The 26575-nt window shown below is 36.3% G+C and overlaps 1 protein-coding gene across 10 annotated transcripts in view; it reads right to left on the bottom strand.

The window, feature by feature from the left end:
- The window catches only part of TUT4 (terminal uridylyl transferase 4), a 133296-nt gene that overhangs the window by 19782 nt on the left and 86939 nt on the right, over window positions 1–26575 (bottom strand). For all 10 annotated transcript variants that reach the window (XM_039238609.1, XM_039238625.1, XM_039238629.1 and 7 more), the window contains 11 exons: window positions 23512–23662; window positions 14705–14791; window positions 12688–12791; window positions 9508–9565; window positions 9303–9406; window positions 8924–9013; window positions 6254–6367; window positions 1139–1216; window positions 822–999; window positions 522–569; window positions 355–437 (listed from right to left, as the gene is read on the bottom strand). In XM_039238609.1, coding sequence (XP_039094540.1) covers window positions 355–437; window positions 522–569; window positions 822–999; window positions 1139–1216; window positions 6254–6367; window positions 8924–9013; window positions 9303–9406; window positions 9508–9565; window positions 12688–12791; window positions 14705–14791; window positions 23512–23662 — 1095 coding nt within the window. The remainder of the gene's footprint in view (window positions 1–354; window positions 438–521; window positions 570–821; window positions 1000–1138; window positions 1217–6253; window positions 6368–8923; window positions 9014–9302; window positions 9407–9507; window positions 9566–12687; window positions 12792–14704; window positions 14792–23511; window positions 23663–26575) is intronic.

Here is a 26575-nt window from a genome sequence, read left to right as displayed (position 1 = left end):
AGGATACTGACTCTTGAATATCTACCCTCACTCATTCAACAAATTCTTATTTGGTACATCCTATATGCCAGGCACTATGATAGGTACTAGAGGTATAATGGTAAACAGACCTGTCTTCATGGAGCTACAGTCTAATGAGACAAAATTTAACAGTTTAAACAGCTAAACAAAATTTAGCAAATAGGTATCTCATTATGGACTATGGGAAGTGCAATAAAAAACACAACACAGGGAGCTTATAATCATCTCCTTCCCCTATTCCTAGCACCAACTTGGAAACAGGATAAGGCTTCCTATATTCAAAAAACAGTTCTATAAGAAAAAATATTCAGAATACAAATTATGTAAACTTACAGCTTCTCTGCCAATGAGTGGATAAAAGGGGGTACCAAAAAGTTTCCTTCCATTGATAAATGCCTTCATGATAAAATTGGTCACTATTGAAAAAAGAAGAAAATAAAGATGCAGACTTAAATGTGTAAGTGCTTTAAAAACCGGGAATTTCTATATTTAAAACTTACTTTTTCTAGAAACTCCAGCACCAAGGTTATGATTCAAGTCAAAAGGATCTAGAAAAGAAATACTTATTTTTTAATGAAAAATTATGTTCACTGTAACATAAAATTTAGGAGTCATAACTAGAATCTAATACTATAGAACTCAGACTATTCAAATAAGCAAATTAATGTTTTAAATTATCAATTAAAAGAGAAAGAATCTTCCAAATTTTAATGTGTTTTAGTTTTCCCTTCAATTTCCTTGCCAAATGAAAACTCTGGCTTTTTGTTTTGTTCCTTAGGTAATATCAGTTAAATGATTACCTTCAATTGCAATGCATTTGGATGTCCACTGCTTTTCAAAAGTTGTCAACAGCTTTTTCTGCCGAATGCTAATTACATATTCCTTGAAATCAAACTCTTCAGTATAGAAGCGAAGCAGTCCCAACCAAAGCTCTCCTAATGTTTCTGTGTTCTTTCCAAGTGAAGGTAAACGCTTTTTCTATAGGTAAGAAAAGAGAGAGAGAGGTGTCTATTCCTACCCAAAATATAGACCGCCAAATCTAAGTAAAATTATTAAATTATTCAAATCCTAACATATATCAGAGTATTCTATAACATGAAGACTATGAAAAAATTACCAGCTCTTCTGTTTTATCGAAGAAAAATGCATTCCATCCATCAACCATTCTCTGTGGAATCTGTTTTCCATCAAAGATCTGCAAAAACAATTTTATCATTAGATTTTAAGTCATCCAACCCAAAAGCCTAAGTAGTCTCATATCATTTTAGAATGTAGCTATAATAGACACATTGAAATACTTCTTTCAAATGGAATATGTCAGGATAGTATAATTTAGTGCCAAGTTAAAATAGAATGTATCTGGAAGGTCAAAGCATGAGATTCTCCAAACGACACACTTGATGTTATCTATATGGCCTGTCCAAACACATCCAGCCCAAAAATAAGGAAGTAAAACTGAAGAAAAAAACAATGAAAACCGAATTTTCATCAAAGGACCATAGATATAGAAATACATAATACCTACTGATGTGTACACCCAAAGGAAATCAATGGAACTGCTTGTTTTGGGGAAGGGCTCTAGTACTTTTAATCAGTTATCTGTGTCAGATGAAGCTGAAAAACCCCTGGGCATTGATTTCTTTAGAGAGAAAATTAGGTTGCTTTCCCTGACAGCTTCATGAAAACTGTAAAATCTTCATGATTTTGTTTTAATTTTTTATGTTTATTTATTTCTGAGACAGAGAGACAAAGCATGAGTAGGGGAGGGGCAGACAGAGAGGGAGACATAGAACCCAAAGCAGGCTCCAGGCTCTGAGCTGTCAGCACAGACCTCAATGCAGGGCTTGAACCTACGAACCGTTGAGATTGTGACCTGAGCTAAAGTCGGACACCCAACTGACTGAGCCACCCAGGCACCCCTGATATTTTTTTACACATCTTTTTTAATGCTTTATTTATTTTATTTTCGAGAGAGATAAAGAGAGCACAAGTAGGGCAGGGGCAGATAAAGAGGGAGGGAGAGGGAAAGAGACAATCCCAAGCAGGCTCTGCACTGCCAGCACAGAGCCCAATGTGGGGCTCAAACTCACAAACTGTGAGATCATGACCTGAGCTAAAACAAAGAGTCCGATACTTAACCAACTGAGCCACCCAGGTGCCCCTAAAATCTTCATGATTAATTATACATAATAATTCACTGTCCTGACCAAGAAGAGGAAAGGGGCAGTGAGTAATTCTACTTCACTAGAAGAAAAGTATCCCATGAGGTTTTGTTTTTTTTTTAAAGATGCAATAAAGTAAAAAGTTGCAGCAGGTTCACAGTCAGCAGACCTCATTGCTAGTCTCAGTCCTGCCAAGCAGTGATTCTGGATAAGACAATTATCTTCTGAAACCCTTAGTTTTCTCAATGAAAATGAGAGATTAGATTAATTAGGTCAGTTGTTTCTTCCCCTCCCCACCCCTTAAGCTGTATTATCCTCTCCTAAAATGGAACCTTCCTGGAAGCTTAATATGTAAAACAGATAAAAAGCAGAGGTACTCTGATAGAGACCTGAGTACAGAAAACAAAGCCCATTTTTTTCTTATTTCATTTCTCACACACATGAATGAGCCCCGAGAGCTTACCAGAAAATACTTTAAAATCAACAGATAAGGTGGTCCTCATCACCCCTTCCATTTTAGATGGTACAGTGATTTACAAAATTAACATCTCTGGCCCATCTAATCTCACTCTCTGGTTTATGTTACTTGTAGGCAAAAACTACATATAACTTTCCTCTGGAGCCAAAATTCTTACTATGTCATAGCCCGCGATAGAGAGAATACTTACTACATGTTTGTTGAATGAATATATTTACTCTGAAAACATGTTTACAAAAAGATCAAGTTTCCAGAAACTTAAGCTAATAAGTTGCTTTTTATATTTATATGTAAGTTAAATACAGTTACCATATCTACAGAATTTATCTACCATAAATTCTGACAATTCATAGAACAAACAAGGGAGAGCCTGGCAATTACAGATATTGATATCTAAAACGAAAGTTATGGGATCCTTCCCTGAAAAAAGAAATGAAGGAGCCAAAGTGTTAATATTTTACCCATATAGATACTTTACCCTTATAGATACTATTATAGGAATTACATGGAAAATAATATAAGCTACCTCTTTAGACCTTGATTCTTTTTAACATAATTCTTATTTTTGAGTAACCACCATGATCCAAACTCAACTATGTTGGCTGATAACACGGTGAAGTGGACCCTGTGGGGTGAGCCTTGGAAGGTTTTTAATCATTAATTTGCCAATTTTTTCTTATGAGTTCTCAGATTTCACTTTCTAACTTTCCACTCTTTCAGCCCTTAGAAAAAGCATTAATGCTAACCTCCCCTTCTCTTACACACACATAATTTATCTTTCCATTTCTCTCTTCTCCTTCTCTTTTCTCTTTCTCTTAAAACCAATCATCCTCTACTCAAGCACTCAGTCCTCTCTCTAAAACCTCATGACACATCTCAATCATATTTGTACAAGGAGTGACCATGTATGTTTTCCATATTTACTTTTATGTTTATTTGTATTTTAGTATCTACTGCTACATTTGATTTTTATTTATTTTTGAGAGTTTGAGAAAGAGAGGGAACGAACAGGGAAGGGGGAGAGAGGGGGGGATACACAGAATCCGAAGCAGGCCCCAGGCTCCAAGCTGTCTACACAGAGCCCGACATGGGGCTCAAACTCACGAGCGGTGAGATCATAACCTGCGCCAAAGTCAGATGTTTAACCAACTGAGCCACCTAGGCACCCCTCTATTGCTATATTTAAACTGCAATTCTTTTAGTTGTGGTAAAATACAAATAACAAATGATTATGATACAAATTTTATAAGTGTACAGTTCAGTGACATTAAGTACACTCACATTGTTGTACACCATCACCATCATCCATCCACAAAATTCTTTTCATCTTGCAAAAATGAAACAAAACTATTAAACAATAATTTCCTGTTCCTCTCTCTCCTAGCCCTAAAACCCACTATTCTACTTTCTATCTCTTTGAATCTGACTACCTCACATAAGTGGAATCATACAATATTTCTCTGATTGCTTTATCTCACTCAACATACTGCCCTCAAGATTCATCCATTCAATGGCAATTTTTAAGCTGATATAAGCTAAGGAAACATAGTAGTTCATAATATCAAGTGTGAAAACACTTCTTACTGCTTTTTTAAGCATTTTACATGAAAATTTACATTGACTTATGATGATTTTCTAGAATATATCAAAATCATTCTCTTAGGAAAGCTCCTTTTGACCTACAGAACTTTGTACTATTAACCATGAAAAATACACTTAGCAGAACGTTACTTATACCCAGTCACTTCAAGTCTAGGTGCAATTACAAATGGAGTCAAAGATCATCACCTTCATTAAACATATCCTTACCCTTAAAAGTTGATCGATGCCAATGACCAATACTTAAATGATGCCAAGCAATGGACAATGGGGTCCCATATGACAAGCAAAAAATGCCAGAAGCAAAATCCATTATCATCAGTTCATATGTATCACAAAGCCCCCCACAATCAGAGCTCATTATGATGGAAAACATTCCATGGACTGTCTCTCATTTCATCAAGCACTGTTAAGCAGATAATGGAAGAGTTCTTGAAGTTGGCTACTATAGTCCTGCCTACATTTTTCCAGTAATAATAATAAATCTACTAGTGATGATGATGAATAATAATAATAAAGCAAGCACCATTTATGAACACTTACTTTAGCACCTATTATATGCAAAGGTATTAGATTTCTCTGCACTTTTTATCAATACTGAAATAATACTATTACATTTTTACTGTTGATAAAACTTAGACAAGTGACATTCAGGCAGCTTTCTGAAAGCCACAATGTCAGAATTAGGATTCAGATCAGGTATCTCTTGTTCCAAAATCATGCCCCTGCTCTTTCCATTATATAGTGCTACCTTAGTGGTGCCTCATTCATGGGTAATGTAATTACAGAACACAGACAAACCACCATGAAAACAAAATTTGTGTTCCCTTTTAGTCATCATATTCTGTCAAAGTCATAGCAAATCATAGTAAATGGCTGCTATGATATTCCTTGGCAATAATGCATTTAAGATCCCCAAATTTAAAGCCATAACAATAATTAGACTAATACAGAGAATAATCTTGACTTTGTCAGACCTCATTAATTCATGCTAAATTTTAAATACCCTACTGTAAACATCCTTGTCAAAAACCACATCATTCAACATAGATTTAGCAACTTAAAATTTTCTGCCAAGAAAAGATATTTGAAATTTTTGTTTCTTTCCCACTGTTATCTTAAAAGGGGCAAGGAAATGCTGCTATAAGCACATGGCATTCATTACAACCTTTTAAAATTTACTAAGGGCATCTGACATTCACCATTTGGCTTGTTTACTTTGTGATTTTCTTCTCTGCCATGACTATCAGTTTATGTGAAGTCAGAACATGTGATTTGCCAAACAGTTCTGACTGATACTTCTCTTTAGCTGAAAATATACACCTTTCTAAGAAATTAGAACTGGATCCTCCTTAATGCTTACACTTTGTGCCAAGAATGAGGAGGAAAAGAAAGATGATTAAACAATCCCTTGAATCATAACAGAGAATATAAATTGGCTACAAAAAGGGAATCTGTAAATCACCAAATCTGAATGGAAAGGCATATAATCTGTTTATTCAGATGCACACTCTTATACTTATCGCAATTAACATAACCTTACAGAGATGAGGAAGAATTTCCTTGGGTTTTCTCTCAACAAAAATTCAAAGTTGACCAAAGTATATACAAGAATATAACAAACCTCATTGCCAGACAGGAGCATACTATAGAGAGAAGAAACTTTGTATTTGAATCTGAGATACTATAATGTATGAGTTCGTGGATGGCTACAAGACTTTCATTAATCATCTGCAATACTCTAAAACTATGAAACACAAACATGCTGCAAAAGATGTTTAATACTTCTGTTCATCTATTGTTCTTTTGGTAGTCTATATCTCCAATAATGACTTTTCCAAAAAAGTTCATTATATGATTATAAATTAAAGGAAGAAGAAAATTCTGAATTGTTCATGCTGGAAAAATTCCTTCATGATCTCATAAACTGCACAAGATCTACTGTGGTTCGGTCAATTTTCACAAGAAACTCCTTTACAGTTTAAAAACCTACCTCTTGTAGAACTGGGATAACAGGTGGTTTTCTCTGCTGCAGAAAGTACAGCACCATAAGGATATAAGCATATGAAGATAAACTTCCCCTGGAAGCATCTCCAATGTCACATCGCTAAAGAAACAGAACAATGATTGAAAATAAAACTTCAGAATCTTATTCCACGCAGAAGTACTGACTACTTGAAGACACTATTTTTTTAATCCATCAAACTGTCAAATATCCAAAAGTTGACAGGTAACTATTACGAGGATGGGTAAACAGGCACTCTCATACATTATAGATGACAGTATAAATGAGCATAAAATCTATAAGGAATAATTTGGCAATATCAAAATTACAAAAGCATCTCTCAACCTAGCAATTCTGTTCTAAGAACTTATTCTGCAAACACACCAAAAAACATGTGAAATAACTTAGAAAAAATTTTATTATAGCACTATTTTAATGGCAAAAAAACAGAAATAAGATATCAGTAAGCCACGGGCTTTAAAAAACTGATGACTACACTATGGAACAGGTTGTCACCATTAAAAAAGAAATAGGAAGCTAAAAAAGGAACAAGGAATTACTAGGAAATAATAGGAAATAATTTCTATCTATTGCTTAGTGAGAAAAGCAACGTACAAAACAGTGTTTTCAGTATGTTTATATCTGTAATAAAAAGGAGGTAAGAAATTTATGTATTTGCTTATATTGACATATTTCTGGGAGGGTAGAGAAGAACTTTTTAACACCAGTTGCCTCCAGCAAGAGGCACTGGTTAGCTAGGAGACAGGTGTGGAAGGGAGACTTTCCAGCTGAAGTCCCTTTAGCCCTTTTAAACTCAAAATACATGAATAAGTTGACTATTCAAAATAAAAATTTTTAATTTAAAAATATCATAAAAGAATCTTCAGAGACTTCCGCTGAGTAAGACTTTCACTGACATATAAAGGGAGAGGAATAATTTCTCTGACATGAAATACTTTCAGTTTCATTACTACAACTCCACTGGAGTACAGACTCCTCATGCTAAAATTATTGTGAGGTGAATCTAGAAAAGTAGCCGTATCAAATACGATTTGAAAATGAGGCTGAATGCCATTCTTTCCTTTTTTTAAAAAAATTTTTTAATGTTTATTTATTTCTGAGAGAGAAGGAGTGCCTGCAAGGGAAGGGCAGAGAAAGAAGGAGACCCAGAATCTGAAGCAGGTTCCAGGCTCTGAGCTGTCAGCACAGAGCCTGATGTGGAGCTCGAACCCACAAACTGTGAGATCATGACCTAAGCCGAAGTCGGATGCTTAACTGACTGAGCCACCCAGGCACCCCACCGTTCTTTTCTAAGATGACCTCTGTCCCCAAAGACATGGTAGGGAAATATCTAAACAAATAACGTCTGCCTGTTGGAAGAGTGGATTTTACGAAATGAAAATGTGACCAAGTCACTCCACTAATAGAAGGCTTCCACCAACAAAATCAACTGTTTACTGAGCAGCTACCATAAAACAGGTACACTAAACTAGAGAGACAGGTCTCCATCTTCAGAGTTTGCACACTCAGTGAAAAACAAGAAAACAGAATTCAGTTTATAAGTGTTATAACAGAAGAAGCACAACATTTTTTTGGTATTGTTTTGCTTTCTTGGACAGAAAAATTTATGACTAACCCCAAATCTCAGATTTCCTAACTCAGAGATTCTTACCTAGGATGATATGCCAACTCCCAGACCTGGGGCTAAAAATCTTTAGCACACTGAGAAATTTTACTACTGTGAAATTTACTCAAGTGTTACACATAGAACTGAAGCACACACAGGAAAAAACTAAAAAGACTCACCCTACCCTAATAGGTATAAACTTAAATGATTTAATACTGAGTGCTTCCTTTTAAAAGCTCAGATAAGGGGTGCCTGGGTGGCTCAGTCGGTTAAGTGTCCGACTTCAGTTCAGGTCATGATCTCACGGTTCGTGGGTTCGAGCCCCACGTCGGGCTCTGTGCTGACAGCTAGCACAGAGCCTGGAGCCTGCTTCAGATTCTGTATCTCCTTCCCTCTCTGACCCTCCCCTGCTCATGCTGTCTCTCTCAGAAATAAATAAAACATTAAAAATTAAAAAAAAAAAAGTAAAAGCTCAGATAAGAGGTACCTGTGTGGCTCTGTCAGTTGGGCATCCAACTCTTGATTTCAGCTCAGGTCATGATCTCAGTCATGAGTTCAAGCCCTGCATCTACCCTGTGCTGACAATGTGGAAATTGCTTTGGATTCTCTTCCTCTCTTCTCTGCTCCCACCTTGCTACATGCAAGTGCGAGCACATACGCATGCCCTCTCACTCTCTCAAAATAAATAAATAAACAGGTGCATCTAGATGCTCAGTTGGTTAAGCTCTCTTGATTTCAGGTCAGGTTTGTGGAACTGAGTCCCACACTGGGCTCTGCAATGCACTGACACTGTGGCATCTGCTTGGGATTCTCTCTCTCCCTCTCTCTCTGTCCCTCCTCCACTCATTCATACTCTCTCTCACACAAAATAAATAAATAAGCTTTAAAAATAAATACACATTAAAATTAATAATAAAAGCTCAGATAAGTAAAACTGAGAAGATATTTTTCACAAGTCTGACATCAGTATATATCATTTTAACTATCATGAATATTATAACAAAGCAGATCATTAACTATTTAATAAATACCTTTGCAAATACTTTCATAGTATATCCCAAGTATTGTACTCTAGGATCAATAGCTGCATAAGTAGCTAGCATCCTTGTGTTATGTTGAGCCTGAAAAATAATTACATATTGGAAAGGATTTCAAATTTATTAATTTTAAACTTAGAAATAAGATAAAAAGATATAATACACACCAAATAAAATATATAATTGCAAAAATTTTAAATACCTGTAAATGAATCAAAAACTAATCTTCAACATGAAGGAAATATCAAGATGATTCATAAAAATATTTTTGTCTTATAATACATTTGAAATATCTAAATATAAATATATGGTCAGTGATCTGTAAACTTTTAAATTAACAAATACCTGAGTCTATACAGAAAGAGAAACTTACCAATGTATTATATAAACTGATATCGCCTTCTAAACCACTTCGTCTATGTTCAAATTTTACTATAGGCACTTTGGCAGTAGTTATAGGCAAAATGTTTCTTAAACCTGATTTAAAACAAACAAACACAAAAATTTCATGAGGTTAAAGAATTTTCATAAAGCTAAAAAATGTTTTGTTGTTTTAAAGCTGTAATTTAAATTCATACCTGGATGTCTCTTAAGAATTTTTGCCAAATTTTCAATTATTTCCTTACAGTTTAATTTCTAAAAAACAAAAGAAACAAAGTTTGTCTAACTCAATTTGACCTTGTGCAAATTCTGTAATGAGGCATTTAATACTAACATTTCAAATCTCCAGCTAAGCTATAAACTCTATATATAGATTTTCTACTCAAAGTATGTGATCTATAGACCTGCAGTATCAGCATCAACTGGAAACTTGACAGAAAGGCAGAATCTCAGGTCCCACTCCAATCTAGTGAATCATAATCTGCATTTTAACAAGATAATTCACATCCATATTAAAGTGTGAGAAGCACTAAGATAGAAGAATAATGTTTTCAAATATGTGAATACATAACTAAGGATGGATATGGTGATGGTAAAACACTATAGTGATTAAGAACATAGGCTCTGAATTTAGACAAACCTGATTCAATCTTTAACTAAGTATTAACTGGCTGTGTGACTGTGAATCCTTAACCCCTCGGAGCCTCATACTATAAAATCAAGATAAAGATAAATGCCTGCCCTATCAAGTAGTTGGAAGTATTACATGAGACATGTATGTAAAGCATTCAACAACATCCTTGGCACAAAATAAGCACTTTAAATCTATGAGCTAGTTATTATTATTATTGTTATCATCATCATTATGTTGATGAGGAAAAGTAATCCAATCATTAGAGCACCTACTTTTTCAAGAAAATTCTTATCTCCTCAAATTGAAATATATGTATTTTTTTAAACCAGAGCCTGCAGTTGAAATGCGATGATAACCATGATACAAGGAATAGGGAGATAATGGCACTATAAATTAAATGGATTACACTGAATGGTATATACATCAGTGCTCACACTTACTACTAAATTCACTTTTGCATATCCTTAACATGCTCTTTTTAGTTAGAAGAGAGCAATAGCCATTACAGCTTAACCTGAGGTTTTCAAGGGAATCTTTAGTTACTAATTAGTACACAAGAGATCATTTTTCTCTTTATTATGTAAGCATACAATTTATGCTAAATTATAAGTTTCAACTATAAGTTTCAACTACGGCTCATCTGGAAGAAAATTTCATCTTTTTTATTGTTTCAACTTTCCAATGTGAATAGCACAGATTACATATATAACAGACAAACCCTTAGTCATTTGAGTCTGACTATTAAATTTTACATAGAAGGTATCTGAACTCTAACCTCCTCCCTAGGTAAAATCATTTCCTATTCCCTCAATTCTTGCTCTTCAAAATGGAGAGGGGCAGCTTATTTCCAAGCAGATGGCACTAAGTAGAAGTTAGTTAAGGATAACTAAAACATTTACATCTTTTCCATTTTTTAAAGAATAAGATATGGGGCACCTGGGTGGCTCAATCGGTTAAGTGCTGACTTTGGCTCAGGTTATGATCTTGCAGTTTGTAAGTCTGAGCCCCATATCGGGCTCTGTGCTGACAGCTCAGAGCCTGAAGCCTGCTTCAGATTCTATGTCTCCCTCTCTCTCTGCTCCTCCCCCACTCATGCTCTGTCTCTCTCTTGCTCAAAAATAATAAACACTGAAAAAGGAAATTTTTTAAAAAAAGAATAAGATATTAAGGGGAACCTGCATGGCTTAAGCATCCGTTAAGCATCAACTCCAATTTCAGCTCAGGTCACTTTCTCAGGCATGAGACAGAGCCCGGGATCAGCCTCTGCACTGGACATGGAGCCTGCTTAAGAATCTCTCTCCCTCTCCTTCTACCCCTTCCCTACTCACGTGTGCACACATGCACGCTCTCTCTCTCTCTAAAAAAATTTTAACTAATTAAAAGGAAAAAAAGAATAAGATGTTAATACCAGAAATTGGGGCCAGAAATAAGGATCAAGCAGACATGTTTACTCTGCCATCTTTACTATGGTTCTGCCATCTTTACTCTGATTCTAACAATTTAAAAAATTTAAATTTTTGAAAAATTTTTCAAAACCCATACATACACTATTCTGCTGAATTCTTTTATAGTAACACTCTATACTGACACCACTACAGATGCCAGAAGCTTGGCCACACCCCAATCTTGCAAGCAGTCCCTGATTTTGAAACATAAATTTCAACAGCTATGTTTGTAAAGGAATGAGCAACTATATGGATCCCCTCCTTCTTAGTGGCTGCCAGGAAAACCTGGGATACTTCCCTGTGCAATTGGTCCCTTTACTGGAGGTTTGACAATCCTGTTCCCACTACTGAAGGTGGATACATGAAGAAGGAAAGTAAAAGTACCCTCTCAGTGCTGAGACTGCTCTGGGGGAAGGTCTGCTCCTGGCATATCACAGTGAAACTCCAAAAGTAGTGGTTAGGTTCTACAGTACTATTAGTACTAAATTTCAGCTACATTATGGGTTAAATAAATTACAGAGAAGCAGTGAGATACGATGGAAAGAGCATGAACTGTGGAGTCAGACAGACCTGGGTACGAATCCCGGCTCGAACATTTACTAGCTGTGTGAACTTGGGCAAGTCAGTATATCTCTCAAAGCCTCAGTTTCCTCATCTGTAAAATGGGGGAAATTATCTACCTAGAAGTGGTTTTAAGAATGAAATGAGGCCTCAATAACTGTTAGTTCCCCTTCCCACCCAAAATGCGTTTCTAAAAGCTATCCTAGAATGCAACATTTGTAAGAGTGCTTTATGGAAAAAAAAATGTCTTCTAATTGCTCAAAAATTCTAACTAACCTGTACAACACAACCTATTTATAAATTAGATGCTCACCTTTATTTTCTATCTTTAGTGATACAAAGATATCACTTAATGGAAGAGATATGAAACGACAGCGAAAGTGAGATCAATGTTCACTACTAGTGCAGCACCAGCTTCTCACTGGTTCCAATGGAAAAAACTACAACTGTATATTAACTTTTTCCAAAAAATTCATTACAAAGCACTTTTAACTCACAGTGACAATGATTTCATGATATAAAATTATCGAAACAGTAAGTTTAGTTATTTAGAGATTTGAATGTCTTCTAAAATGATAGTACTAAATGCTTTTACATTTCAAATACTACTACTGCTAATATATTTAAACAAAGAATGGCACCACATATTTTTATCAATACTACATACATAATTTAAAATATATTCACCACTGGAAGAAAATAAATTTCCACATTCCTTTTCAAACACTAACTCTTACCTCTGCATTTTCATGACCTTCCAGGGTCATACAAATATCCAGATCACTATCACGAAATCCAAATCCATTCTTAGAAGAGCCAAATAAGCACAATCTGGCCTTTTCTAAGTAAAGGAAAACAAAAGTAAAAAATTTTATAATTTGCAGGAAAGAGAAGTCTTCTGTTACTTACTAGTGGACTAACATAAGATGATCTTGTCCACTTTGACAGCTTAACTTACCTTCCATTGCCAGATATACCGAGAAATTCCAAAACATTCATCTAAAGCCCAGTTCTTTTGCCCAAGTTCCCACAACCCATGTTTCTAACTACTGTTTACATTTTTTCCAGACATCATAAATTCAACAAGTCAAAACTGAAGCTTCAACTTTACTCCAAACCTACTAATGTTCCTACAATCCCTATTCTCAGCAAATAGTATTTTTATCTACCCAACTGCCCAAGTCAGAAATAAATGTGTATTCTTAACATCACTCTCTCAGCTTCTACATCCAAACAATCACCAAGTCCATTAGCTTCTTTCAAGGTAACTATCTCATAAATTCATCTACTTTTTTTCATTCTCCACAACACTACCAATAGTAAAATTTAATATTTAGAGATTTACCTCTTAGAAATTAGTAAACTAGTTTTTTCAGGGCACAATTCAAGTACTTTTACAAATATCACCTTAGTACATAGAATTAATTCTCCTCCCAAAGTAAGTGATCAATCCATTTGATATAAATTATGATAGGATTATCCTTTCATATTTAGTGTCAGTCAATAACAGGTACCACTTCAAAGCTGTGCCTTAAGTGGACTGGATTTCTCTTCATATTAATTCTTGTAGATTACACAGTTAGGTAACAAATTCTGTATTTTCAAAACCTAATCCTCCAATTCAATTCTGATGTCCAACTTGAAATTTCAATGGCAACTGAGAGACATAAAAGAAGCTAGGTTCATCAGCAAATTATGTGCATGAGCTAAATATAACAGAGTTGGATTTGGTCAGTACTTTATATACTAGCAAATATAATCTTACATAATGATTCTCTTTCATAATACAAATTCATTACATTATAAATCAATTCTTTATCCTTTCCTAAAATATCTGGCCTCAAAATTCTTGATTCTTCACCCCCATGCCCAAAACCTATTCCTTCTACTATTTTTGCCATCTCAGTTAAATAGTACCACCCAACTATTCAAGTAAAAGCTTTGAAACTATCTTTGACTCCTTTTTTTCTTCATATCTAACAAGTAAAGCTTCAGCAAGTCATATTGGCTCTACCTTCAAAATATGTCCTAAATCTGATAACTTTTCATCGACTCTTTCAGAACATTATTATGTCTCATCTGAACTTCTACAACAGCTTTCTAAATACTCCACTTGCTTCTATTCTTATGGACCCATACTCTATTCTCTCAGATCATATCACTTAAGTGTTAAAACCTTCCAGAAGCTTCTCATTAGACACCAAAATTCGAAGCAACATCTATAAGGCCCTAATGACTCAATCTCTAGGCTACCTCTCAGACCTCATCTTTCTATTACAGTCTACCTCACAACTCCATTCCAGACCCACGGACTTCCTGCATAGCCTTCAAGCATACCAAACATAATTCAATCTTGGGGTATCTGTTCTTGCTACTCGTTCTCCCTAGAATGTTCGTCTCCTCATTCATATAACTTGCTCCCTCATATTATTCACGGCTCTCTTCAAATGTGACTTTATCAGACAGAACTACCATATTAGTCGAGAAAAATACTCTATCACTATCCTTTTAACTCTTGTACTTTAATAGCATTTATTATTTCCTGATATTAAACTATATACCTATTTGTTAGTTGACTGTCTACCCCTCTTAATACAAGTCTTAGGAAAGCAGCTTTCACCTTCTGTATTGGTACTGTATTCCTAGCACCTAGTTTAGTACCTAACTATAACATTCAATGAACATCTCTAAAAACAAAACTCAGACTAGGTGGCTACTATAACAAAAACACTCAATTTTTAACATATGACATACCATCATATTCTTTTTGAATAAACTTTTCCAAGCCAATTAAAATTTGTTCTCTGTTGTGTTGTTCAGAAAAGGGTGGTGATAACTCATCTAAAAAAAGAAAAAGGAAAAAAGTAAGGAAAATGGAATCTGAAAAGGTCTTCCAATGTTTACCCTAAACTCTACTTTAAATTTCATTATTTGTTAACTTCTCTGACTTTAAAATTGTAAATATTACTAGGGAAGGAAGGAGCAGAGGGAGAGCAGAAAAATAATTTTTATAGGTCTATGTACATTTCACATGATCATTCCTTATGAAATATCTGCAAAATATACTTACTTCTACAAATTATTTAATATTGTTTGCTTCAGACATTCTGCTCCCTCCCATAAACATGCTGTTTTTCCTACCTAAGTCAATACTCATCTTGTTATGTGAGGTACCTGACCCATTCACACCTAGCAGTTCCCTCAAATACATGGTCAAGATTCATATCTTCTCTATAAACTGCTTTGCCCAACCACAGCCTTCAATGACTTCTCCTTAAATGAATTTCCTTAGTTCTCCAAAATACTTGCCAATTTCTAGTAACCATCCAATTTTCTAGTTATTCCATTTATATTCACATTATTTTTCCAAATAAGACCAAATATTCCTAAGAGCAATCTTTTTTTTCCTATCTCCTCCTCTAGACTCATCCCCAAGAATTAATACAGTAATGGGAACAAATAAGTAATTTACTGTAATGATGTAAACTAATATTCAGCTTTTAAAAAACAAATGTAGCATCTGTGGTTGCAAGTTGAATCCAGGCATACCTCATTTTATTGCACTTTGCTTTATTGCCCTTTGCAGATACTGTGATTTTCACAAAATGAAGTTCTATGGCAACCCTGCACTGAGCAAGTCTATCAGGCACCTTTTCTCCAACAGTATTTGCTCACTTTATATCTGTGTCACATTTTGGTAATTCTCACGATATTTCAAACTTTTTCATTATTTTTATTATTATATGTTATGATGATCTATGTTCAGTGACCTTTGAGGTTACCATTGTAATTGTCTTGGGGTGCCATAAACCATACCCACATAAGATCACAAACGTAATCAATAAATGTTGTGTGTGTTCTGAATGCTCCACTGACCACCCATTTCCCCCATCTCTCTCCCTCTCCTCAGGGCTCTCTATTTTCTGAGACAAAGTGCTATTGAAATTAGGCCAATCAATAACCTTATTATGGCCTCTTAAGTGTTGAAATGAAAAAAAATGTCACGTCTCTCACTTTAAATCAAAAGCTAGAAATAATTAAGCTTATAAGGAAGGCATGTCAAAAGTCAAGATAGGCTGAAAGCTAGGCTCTTGCACCAAACAGCCAAGCTGTGAATGCAAGAAGAAAAGTTCTTGAAGGAAATTAAAAGTGCTACTCCAGTGAACACACGAACGATAAGAAAGTGAAGCAGCCTTATTACTGACATGGAGAAAGTATAAGTGGATCTTAAGATCTCAAACCAGCCACAACATTAAGCCAAAGCCTAATCCAGAGCAAGGTTCTAATTCTCTTCAATTTATGAAGGCTGAGGTGAGGAAGCTGCAAAAGAAAAAGCTTGAAGCTAGCAGAGGTTCATGAGGTTTAAGAAAAGAAACCATTTGAACAAAATACAGCATCCTTTCTTGATTAAAAAAAAAAAACTCAAGAAATTAGGGATAGAAGGAACATATCTCAAGATCATAAAGGCCATATATGAAAGACTCACAGACATCCTCAATGGGGAAAAAAAGAGAGCTTTCCCCCCTAAAGTCAGGAACACAACAGGGACATCCACTCTCACCACTGTTGTTCAACATAGTGAAGTCCTAGCCTCAGCAATCAGACAGCAAAAAGAAATAAAAGGCATCCAAATCAATAAGGAAGAAGTCAATTTTCACTCTTTGCAGATGACATGAAACTCTACATGGAAAAACCTGAAAAACTCAACCAGAAAACTGCTAAAACTGATACATGAATTCAGCAAAGTGGCAAAATATAAAATCAATGAACAGAAATCAGTTGCATTTCTATACACCAATAATGAAGCAACAAAAAGAGACATCAAGGAACTGATCTCATTTACAATTGCACCAAAACCCATAAAATACCTAGGAATAAACCTAACCAAAGAGGTGAAAGATCTGTACACTGAAAACTAAAGAAAGCTTACAAAAGAAACTGAAGACGACACAAAGAAATGGAAAAACATTCTGTGCTCATGGATCAAAAGAATAAATATTGTTAAAATGTCAATACTACCCAAAGCAATCTACACATTCGATGCAATCCCTATCAAAAGAACATCAGCATTCTTTGCAGAGCTAGAACAAAGAATTCTAAAATTTGTATGGAACTAACAAAAGGCCCTAAATGGCCAAACTCATGTTGAAAAAGAAAACCAAAACTAGAGGCATCACAATTCCAGACTTCAAGCTATATTACAAAGCTGTTATCATTAGGACAGTATGGAACTGGCACAAAAACAGAAATACAGATGAATGAAACAGAATAGAGAACCCAGAAATGGACCCACAAATGTATGGCCAACTAATCTTCGACAAAGCAGGAAAGAATATCCAATGGAAAAAAAGGGAGTCTCTTCAGCCAGTGGTGTTGGGAAAACTGGACAGTGACATACAGAAGAATGAACCTGGACCACTTTCTTACCCCATACACAAAAGCAAACTAAAAAATGAATGAAAGACCTAAATGTAACACAGGAAACCATCAAACTCCTAGAGGAGAAAACAGGCAATAACCTCTTTGACCTCAACTGTAGCATTCTTACTAGATAGGTCTCTGGAGGCTAGGGAAACAAAAGCAAAAATGAACTATTAGGACCTTATACAGTTTATAAAAACCTTCTGCACAGCAAAGTAACAATCAACAAAACCTTTTTAAAAGGCAACCAACAGAATGGGAGAAGATATTTGCAAATGACTTACCAGATAAAGGGTTAGTATCCAAAGTCTATAAAGAAGTTATCAAATTCAACAACCAAAAAACAAATAATCCAGTGAAAGACAGGAACAGACATTTTTCCAAAGAAAACATCCAGACGGCCAACAGACACATGAAAAGATGCTCAGTATCACGCATCATCAGAGAAATACAAATCAAAACCACAATGAGATACCACCTCACACTTGTAAGAATGGCTAAAATTAACAATTCAAGAAACAAAAGATGCTGGTGAGGATGCGGAGAAAGGGAAACACTTTTACACTATGGATGGAAATACAAAATGGTGCAGCCACTCTGGAAAACAGTATGGACGTTCCTCAAAATATTAAAAATAGAGCTACCCTAAAACCCAGCACCAGTAGGTATTTATCCAAAGGATACAAAAATGCTGATCCAAAGGGCACATGCACCCCAATGTTTATAGCAATACTATTAACAATAGTCAAATTATAGAAAAAGAGCCCACATGTCCATTGACTGATGAATGGATAAAGGCGATGTGGAATATGTATGTGTGTGTGTGTGTGTGTGTGTGTGTGTGCGCGCGCGCGCGCACCTGAGCGCAAGTGTTAAGTTTGGGTCACGAACTCACAGTTCATGGGGTCGAGCCCTGGGTCAGGCTCTGTGCTGACAGCTCAGAGTCTGGAGCCTGCTTTGGATCCTGAGACTGTCTCCCTCCTTCTCTGCCCCTCCCCTACTTGCACGCGTGCATGCTCTCTCTCTCAAAAATAAACATTTTAAAACATCAGAACAAAAGAGATGAGCATAAGGGAAGGAAAAATAAGATAAAAACAGAGAGGGAGGCAAACCATAAGAGACTCCTAAACACAGAGAACGAACTGAGAGTTACTGAAGGGGTGCTGGGTTGGGAGGATGGGCTAAATAAATGGGTGATGGGCATTAAGGAGGGCACTTGTTGATATGAGCACTGAGTGTTATATGTAAGGGATGAATCATTAAATTCTATTGCTGAAACTACTGTTAACAAACTTGGATTTACATAAAAATTTTAAAAAAGAGAGAGGAAGCCATTTGAGTAACATAAAAGTGCAAGGTAAAGCAACAAGTGATCCAGTACATCTAGCTGAGATAATTAATGAAGGTGGCCACACTAAACAACAGATTTTCAATGTAGACAAAACAGCCTTATACTGGAAGAAGATACCATCTAGGACTTTCACAGCTAGATGGGGAAAGTGAATCAACGTCTGCCTTCAAAGCTTCAAATGACAGGCCGACTGTCTTGTTAGGTACGGGCTAAGGTAGCTGGAGACTTGAAGTTGAAACCAATGCTCATTTATCATTCTAAAAATCCTAGAGCCTTTAATCTACTACACCTGTACTTTATAAACGAACAAAGTCTGGACAAAAGAACAACTGTTTGCAACATGGTTTACTGAATACTGTAAGCCCCCTGTTGAGACCTACTGCAGAAAAATAAGATTACTTTCAACATATTACTGTCCATTGACATTGTACCTGGGCACCCAAGAGCTCTGGCAAAGAACTATAGTAAGATTAATGTTTTCATGCCTGCTAAGCCAACATTCATTTTTCCACAGTCCATGGATCAGGAGTCATTTCAACTTTCAAGTCTTTGCCTTTAAGAAATACATTTTGCAGGGCACCTGGGTGGCTCAGTGGTTGTGTCATGATCTCACAGTTTATGAGTTCAGTGCAGAGCCTGTTTGTGATTCTCTCTTCCTCTCTCTCTGTGCTTCCCCTGCTCACTCTTTTTCTCAAAATAAATTTAAAAACTTAAAAAAATAAATCCATTTTGTAAGGTTATAGCGTCATAGTGATTCCTCTTATAGATCTGTACAAAATAAACTGAAAATCTTCTAGGAAAGGAATCACTATTCCAGATGCCATTAAGAGCATCTGTGATTCATGAGAAATCAAAATAGAAACATAAACAGGAGGAGTCTGAAAGAAGTTGATTCCAACACTCATGGATGACTCTGAGGGGTTCAAGATTTTAGTGGGGGAAGTAACTGCAGATGTGGTGCAGAGAGAAAGAGAACTAGAATAAGAAATGGAACCTGAAGATGTGACTGAATTGCTGCAATCTCATGATATAACTTCAATTGATGAGGAGTTGCTTCTAAAGGAAGAGCAAATAAAGTGGTTTATTAAGATATATTCTACTCCTGAGGATGCTGTAAAGATTGTTGAAACGACAACAAAGGATTTAGAATATGACATAAACTTAGTTGATACAGTTAATAAACTCAGTTGATAAAATGGACTCCAACTTTGAAAGAAGTTCTACTATGGATAAAATAGCTACCTAAGGGGGCGCCTTGCAGGTGGTGCAACCAGTTAAGCCAGTTAAGCGTCCGACTTTGGCTCAGGTCATGATCTCACGGTTCATTCGAGCCCCGCGTCAGGCTCTGTGCTAACAGCTCAGAGCCTGGAACCTGCTAAGGATTCTGTGTCTCCTTCTCTCTCTGACCCTCCCCCGCTCATGCTGTCTCTCTCTCAGAAATAAATAAAACATTAAAAAAAAAAATAGTACCTAAGGGGGCGCCTGGGTGGCTCAGTCCGTTAGGCGTCCGACTTCGGCTCAGGTCATGATCTCACAGTTTGTGGGTTTGAGCCTCGCGTCGGGCTCTGTGCTGACAGCTCAGACAGTCTGAGCTGCTGACAGCCTGCTTCAGATTCTGTCTCCCTCTCTCTCTGACCCTCCCCTGCTCATGCTGTCCCTCTCTCTCAGAAGTAAATAAAACATTAAAAAAATTTTTTTAAATAGCTACCTAAGGGCATCTGGGTGGCTCAGTCAGTTAAGTGTCTGACTTCAGCTCAGGTCATGATCTCACAGTTCGTGGTTTTGGGCCCCACACTGGGCTCTACGCGGACAGCACAGAGTCTAATTGGGATTCTCTCTCTCTCGTTGCTCTCTGCCCCTCCCTGCCTCAAAAAGAAATAAATATTAAAAAAAAAAAAAACAGCTATCTAACAGCATCACATACTATAAAGAAATCACTCATGACAGGAAGAGTTAATGTGGCAAACTTCATTGCTATCTTATTTTAGAAATTGTTATAGACACCTGACCAGTCAGCAGCCATCGACACTGAGGCAAGACTCTCTACAAACAAAAAGACTATGATTCACTGAATGCTCAGATGATGGTTAGTATTTTTAGCAATCAGGCATTTTTAATCAAGGTATATACATTGTTCTTCTTTAGACACAATGCTCTTGGACACTTAATAGAAGACTGAGTAGTATAAACATAACTTTTATATGTACTGGGAAACAAAAAAAAAATGCACTTGATTCACTTTACTGCAATATCCACTTCATTGTGGTGGTTTGGAACCCAACCCACAATATCTCTGAGGTATACCTGTAGCTGAATTACAGGTGATTTATTATTATTTATTAAAGTGGTGAAACTATTCTGTATAATACCATAATGGTAATACAGAATACAATGCACTTGTGAAAATCCAGAGAACTTTACAGTACAAAGAGTGAACTTTACAGTATGCAAATTTTAAAAATATCATCTAGGTGGCTGGGGAATCTTAGGATGGAATGCAGGCTGTAACAAAAGAATCTACATGTGTAAAACAACTTCACTCAAAATGAAACACAAACTTCACTGTAAGACTAAGGGCAAAAGGACTATGCATAAGTACTATAATTGATAAAGCTATTTCCCATAGGGATAGATAACAGTTCTGATAATGTTATACATGTGTACTTAAATGGAACAATTGAATAAATGGGTAGCAGATGATGGGGGCCAGCTTTTTCACCGTTGGAGTGGGAAATTTACAGATAAACAGAAAGAAGAGCCTTGGATGAGCCATGTGGTAATGTATTCAAGTTGGAAACATCAGTACAAAAGTCATGTTTAACTTAATATACGATGGTCACATATAGAAATTTTCTCGCTCAGAGACAGCCTAGAAGCAACAACACCCAATAATAGCAAGAATGCTAGCCTCGAGATCTTGGTTTCTAATATTATTCTCCAATAAAAGGAACCAAGGCTCTTTGGAGAAGTATTTAATTCTAGGACTGGGGCAGAAAACATACATGATGAGCCTGGAATATGTTGTAGAGCCAGCAAGTAAGGAAGGGCTTAAAACAAACAAACGAACAAACAAACAAAAAACCCCACACACTGATGGAAGTGTAAGTCACAGGAACCTACTGAAAGAATTCCCAATGGCCAAATCCAGAACAATTTGAGCAAAAAGATAAAGCAGCATTAGATGATAACCCAAAGTATAAAATATCCATGAATTCATATAAAGATATATAAATAAATGAATAAATAAAAACAAATGCAATGTACCATATCTTAATAAAGCTGCTGGAAAAATGTGCCACAATCCAGCTGTTCAACTTCCTGGTATTACTCAAGAGAAATTAAAGTATATATCCATTCCCAGACCTGCACATAGATTTACAGAGCAGTTTTATTTATAATAATCAAAACTTAAAGAATTTTTTTTTTAATATTTTTATTTATTTCTAGGAGAGAGAGAGAGAGAGAGACAGCGTGAGCAGGGGAGGGTCAGAGAGAGAAGGAGTCACAGACTGAAACAGGCTCCAGGCTCTGAGCTGGCAGTCAGCACAGAGCCCGACGCGGGGCTCGAACCCACAAACCGCGAGATCATGACCTAAGTGAAAGTCGGACGCTTAACCGACTAAGCCACCCAGGTGCCCCTATAATAATCAAAACTTAAAAATGAGTCAAATATGTATCAACAGGTGGATGGTAAACAAATTGTGGCACTTCCATATAATGGAAAAAAACTCAGCACTAAAAATGAATGAACCATTTACACACATAACATGGATGAATCTCAAAATAATTATGCTAAATGAAAGAAGCCAGGACCCCAACTCAGAAAAAGAGTGCATTCTATGTGATTCTATTTATAAAGAACTCTAGAGAAATCAATGTATAGCAATTAAAAGCAGGTAAGTGGCTGCCTGGCAAGAGGTTGGGATAGAAAATAAATGGGAGGCATTACAATGGGGAAGTAAATGTTATGAAAACAGAAATTTTGTCTGGGGGATAGCAAGTAATTTAAAAAAATATTTGTGAGTGAAGGTTTATCCCAGGTACACCATAAGTATTTGTTGAATACAATTATGTAAGGCTTTTCCCAAAATATCTCTATAGCCTTATCTCCCTCTATTATCTTTCTTATACTCTACCAAACCTAAAGCAATTATTTTCCCAAAGAAATTATACACCCTACACTTGTTTGCATAATTTCCTAGATGTGGAAAGGGAGTTCAAGATCCATCTCAAATGCCACATCATTAATCCCAATTCCTGTGTTCTACCCTGGTTAAAAGTGTGTTTGCACTGCATTTTGTTTACTTCTACTACAGCATGTCATACATTCTGCTTCCAATTATGGCAATTTTTATACATATCATATATCTATCTAGAGCGGAACCATGCAAGAGCATTGCAGTGATGGAAATGTTCTCTATCTGACCTGTCCAATTCAGCAGCCACTAGCCACATGTAACTACTCACTACTTGGGCTGTGGCTACTAAAAATGAGGAACTTAATTTTTAATTTTATTTTAATTAACTTAAATAGTGGCTACCACATTAGACAGCACAGATCCAGAGTTGAAGCTCACGTAATGGGACTCTATATTCCCTTTAGCATTTTACCACAGTGCTGTGCACTGAGTAGGCATTTAGTAAATATCTGTTGTTAGGTCTCTAAACTATTAAATAATCTTTCTTTTACCAAAGCAAAACAAAAGCAAACTGTTTTTAAATAAGAAAATAAATATTCAAAATCTAAGAAAGAAACTATTCACAATAGCTCTAGTAATAAAAGACTTACCAAAACATCTTTTACACACTAAATCAAGGATTTCCCGAAATCGATTTGTCATTGGTGGTAGAGGTTTTAGATCAATTTTTCTGAAATCCTCTGGACAATCATTTTTTGAATGGCCATCTTTTTTGCAGATGCTGCATACTATTGTTGGTGGCTATACAAAGGTAAAAAAAAAATCTAATAATCTAATAAACTATTGAGGACTTCATCACCATTTAGAAAGCAGGTCCAAAAAGATTCTTCTATGTAACTCAATTCTGATAATCTGTGCTTTCAGGAGGTTTAAAAAAAAGCATTTAAGTAAAATGCAGTGTGAAATGTAAAAAACACATTTTTGAGCCAACCACTTTAACTCTTCTCCCCCACTAAAAAGGTATTATCAAGATTATATTTACCCAAATATGTAAGATACAGGAAATTCCTGAAGAGGAAATACGTATGGGTTAATGCAAACATTTTGGTCAGTTCCCAAGATGAAATCTGCGCATTAATTTTAACCTACTAAAATAATTAACAATGTAGATTAGAAAGAAATTTCAAATAAAGGAAAGAAGGAAGGAAGGGGGGAAGAGAGAGAGAAAGGAACGAAGGAGGAAGGGAGAGAGAGAGGAGAGGAGAGGGGAGGAGAGGGGAGGGGAGGGGAGGGGAGGAAAGAGAAAGAAAGATTTTGAAGTGGCACCTTTCATTTTACTCCAAACACTTTCTATCTTCATAGTCACTTATAAACCCTCAATTTGGCTAGTTGGTTCAATTTATTACATTAGCATGGTACTCAAGAAACCAAACAGTAGGGCTGAACTCTAAAAATAACTTTGCTTTATATAAGGAATAACTCATATACAACAGCCACAAAGTTAACTGCAAACCCTATACCACCATTTAAAATGTATTCCAATGGTGGGGCGCCCGGATGGCTCAATCAGTTAGGCATCCAACTTGGTTTTGGCTCAAGTAATGATCGCATGGTTTCAGGAACTCGAGCCCCACATTGGGCTCTGCTGGTGTGGAAACCTGCTTGGGATTCTCTCTCTCTCTCTCTCTCTCTCTCTCTCTGCCCCTCCCCCACTCACAATGTCTCAATCTCTCTCAAAATAAACTTTAAAAAATTTTTAACTAATAAAAAACTAAATTAAAATAAAATAAAATGTATTCCAAAGGACTACCAGACTGGTAGCTAAAACAGTAAAAATGTATCCCAATTACCTGAACAAAATTCATAGTGAAGGAAGAGCAGTACTCCTTTCTTTACTGTAAAATGCCTACATCACAGACAGCTTTCTCCTCCAAGATTAGCTTAGACATTTACCTAGCCATGAACTCTGATGCAAATTATATACAAAATCCTCTACTTGTCTCAATGCTGTGCTAAAGGCTAATTAACAATACCACAGAATTTCTCTTAGCTTTTCAAAACTTCTTTTTAAAAGACGTATTTATCAGAGAATACTAGAAAATCTTATATATAACTAGAAAAAATTTTTAATTGGAGAAACAGTTATCTTAAAATAAGTTTCCAGGGCACCTGAGTGGCTCAGTCAGTTAAGCATCTGACTTCAGCTCAGATCATGATCTCACCGCTCATGACTTTTTTTTTTTTTTAATGTTTTTTGTTTATTTCTAGGAGAGAGAGAGACAGCGTGAACAGGGGAGGGTCAGAGAGAGAGGGAGTCACAGACTGAAACAGGCTCCAGGCTCCGAGCTGGCAGTCAGCACAGAGCCCGACGCGGGGCTCGAACCCACGAACCGCGAGATCATGACCTGAGCGAAAGTCGGACGCTTAACCGACTAAGCCACCCGGGCGCCCCACACCGCTCATGACTTTGAGCTCCACATTGGACTCTGTGCTGACAGCTCAGAGCCTAGAGCCTGTTTCCAATTGTGTCTCCTTCTCTCTCTGCCCCACCACCCCCCCCGCTCACACTCTCTTTTTCAAAAATAAAATAAAACATTAAAATAAATAAACATTAAAAAAAAGATAAGTTTCCACCACTGGCTGGGTGGCTCAGTCAGTTAAGCATCTATCTTCAGCTCAGGTCATTATCTCGAGGTTCATTTAAAGCCCTGTGTTGGGCTCTGTGCTGATGGCTCAGAGCTTGGAGCCTTCTTCAGATTCTGTGTGTCTCTCTCTCTCTCTATATCCCTCCCCCATTCATGCTCAGTCTCTCTCTCTCTCTCTCAAAAAATAAACATTAAAAAAAAATTTTTAAGTATACACTGCAGTTACATAATTAAGAAGCTTTTCTAAAAATCTGCCATTTAATCCATCCTTTCTACAGCCCATATGTCCTAAATACAGCAACCTAAAAAAAATGCAATAGAGGTATTCTTAGTAATTAGGTCAAAAATTTTAAAGCTTGTCAATAAATAATTATCAATAAAATAATAAAACTGGATAACCTTCTAGATTTTTAAACAAATACTCTACCGACTTTGGCTCAGGTCGTGATCTCGTGGTTCATGGGTCAGACCAGAGCCTGGAGCCTGCTTCAAATTCTGTGTCTCCCTCTCTCTCTGCCCCTCCCCTCCTTGCACTCTGTCTCTCTCTGTCTCAAAAATTTTAAAAAATGTAAAAAAAAAAAAAAATCTACTTGATTTACACATGACCTATATAATCTTTTTTTCAACTTGGGTGCTGATATTTCAATTATGTAACCTACATTTGAAGCAATGTGACTTAGCTAAACCTTTTTTTTTTAATGTTTTATTTATTTCTGAGAGAGAGAGAGAGAGAGAGCGTGAGCAGGTGAGGGTGAGAGAGAGAGGCAGACACAGAATCTGAAACAGGCTCCAGGCTCTGAGCTAGCTGTCAGCACTGAGCCTGATGCGGGGCTCAAACCCACACACCATGAGATCATGACCTGAGCCGAAGTCAGACGCCCAACCGACTGAGCCACCCAGGCGCCCCTAAACCTTTTTTTTTATTAACAAAGTAGTTACTGTTTATTTTCTGTTGCTGGGGTATTTTGTTTTCTATAATTTATGAAGTTGAAGTTCAGACTCTCCCACTTAAAAAGTAGAAAAGTTAAGACTCCGTTAATTCATAAAGGATATGCCAGTATCCAAAGAA

The sequence above is a fragment of the Hyaena hyaena genome, unplaced genomic scaffold (genome assembly GCF_003009895.1).
Source record: "Hyaena hyaena isolate Hyena2069 unplaced genomic scaffold, ASM300989v1 scaffold_5, whole genome shotgun sequence".
NCBI classification, from domain to species: domain Eukaryota; kingdom Metazoa; phylum Chordata; class Mammalia; order Carnivora; family Hyaenidae; genus Hyaena; species Hyaena hyaena.
This window is presented reverse-complemented; position numbering and strand designations above follow the sequence as displayed.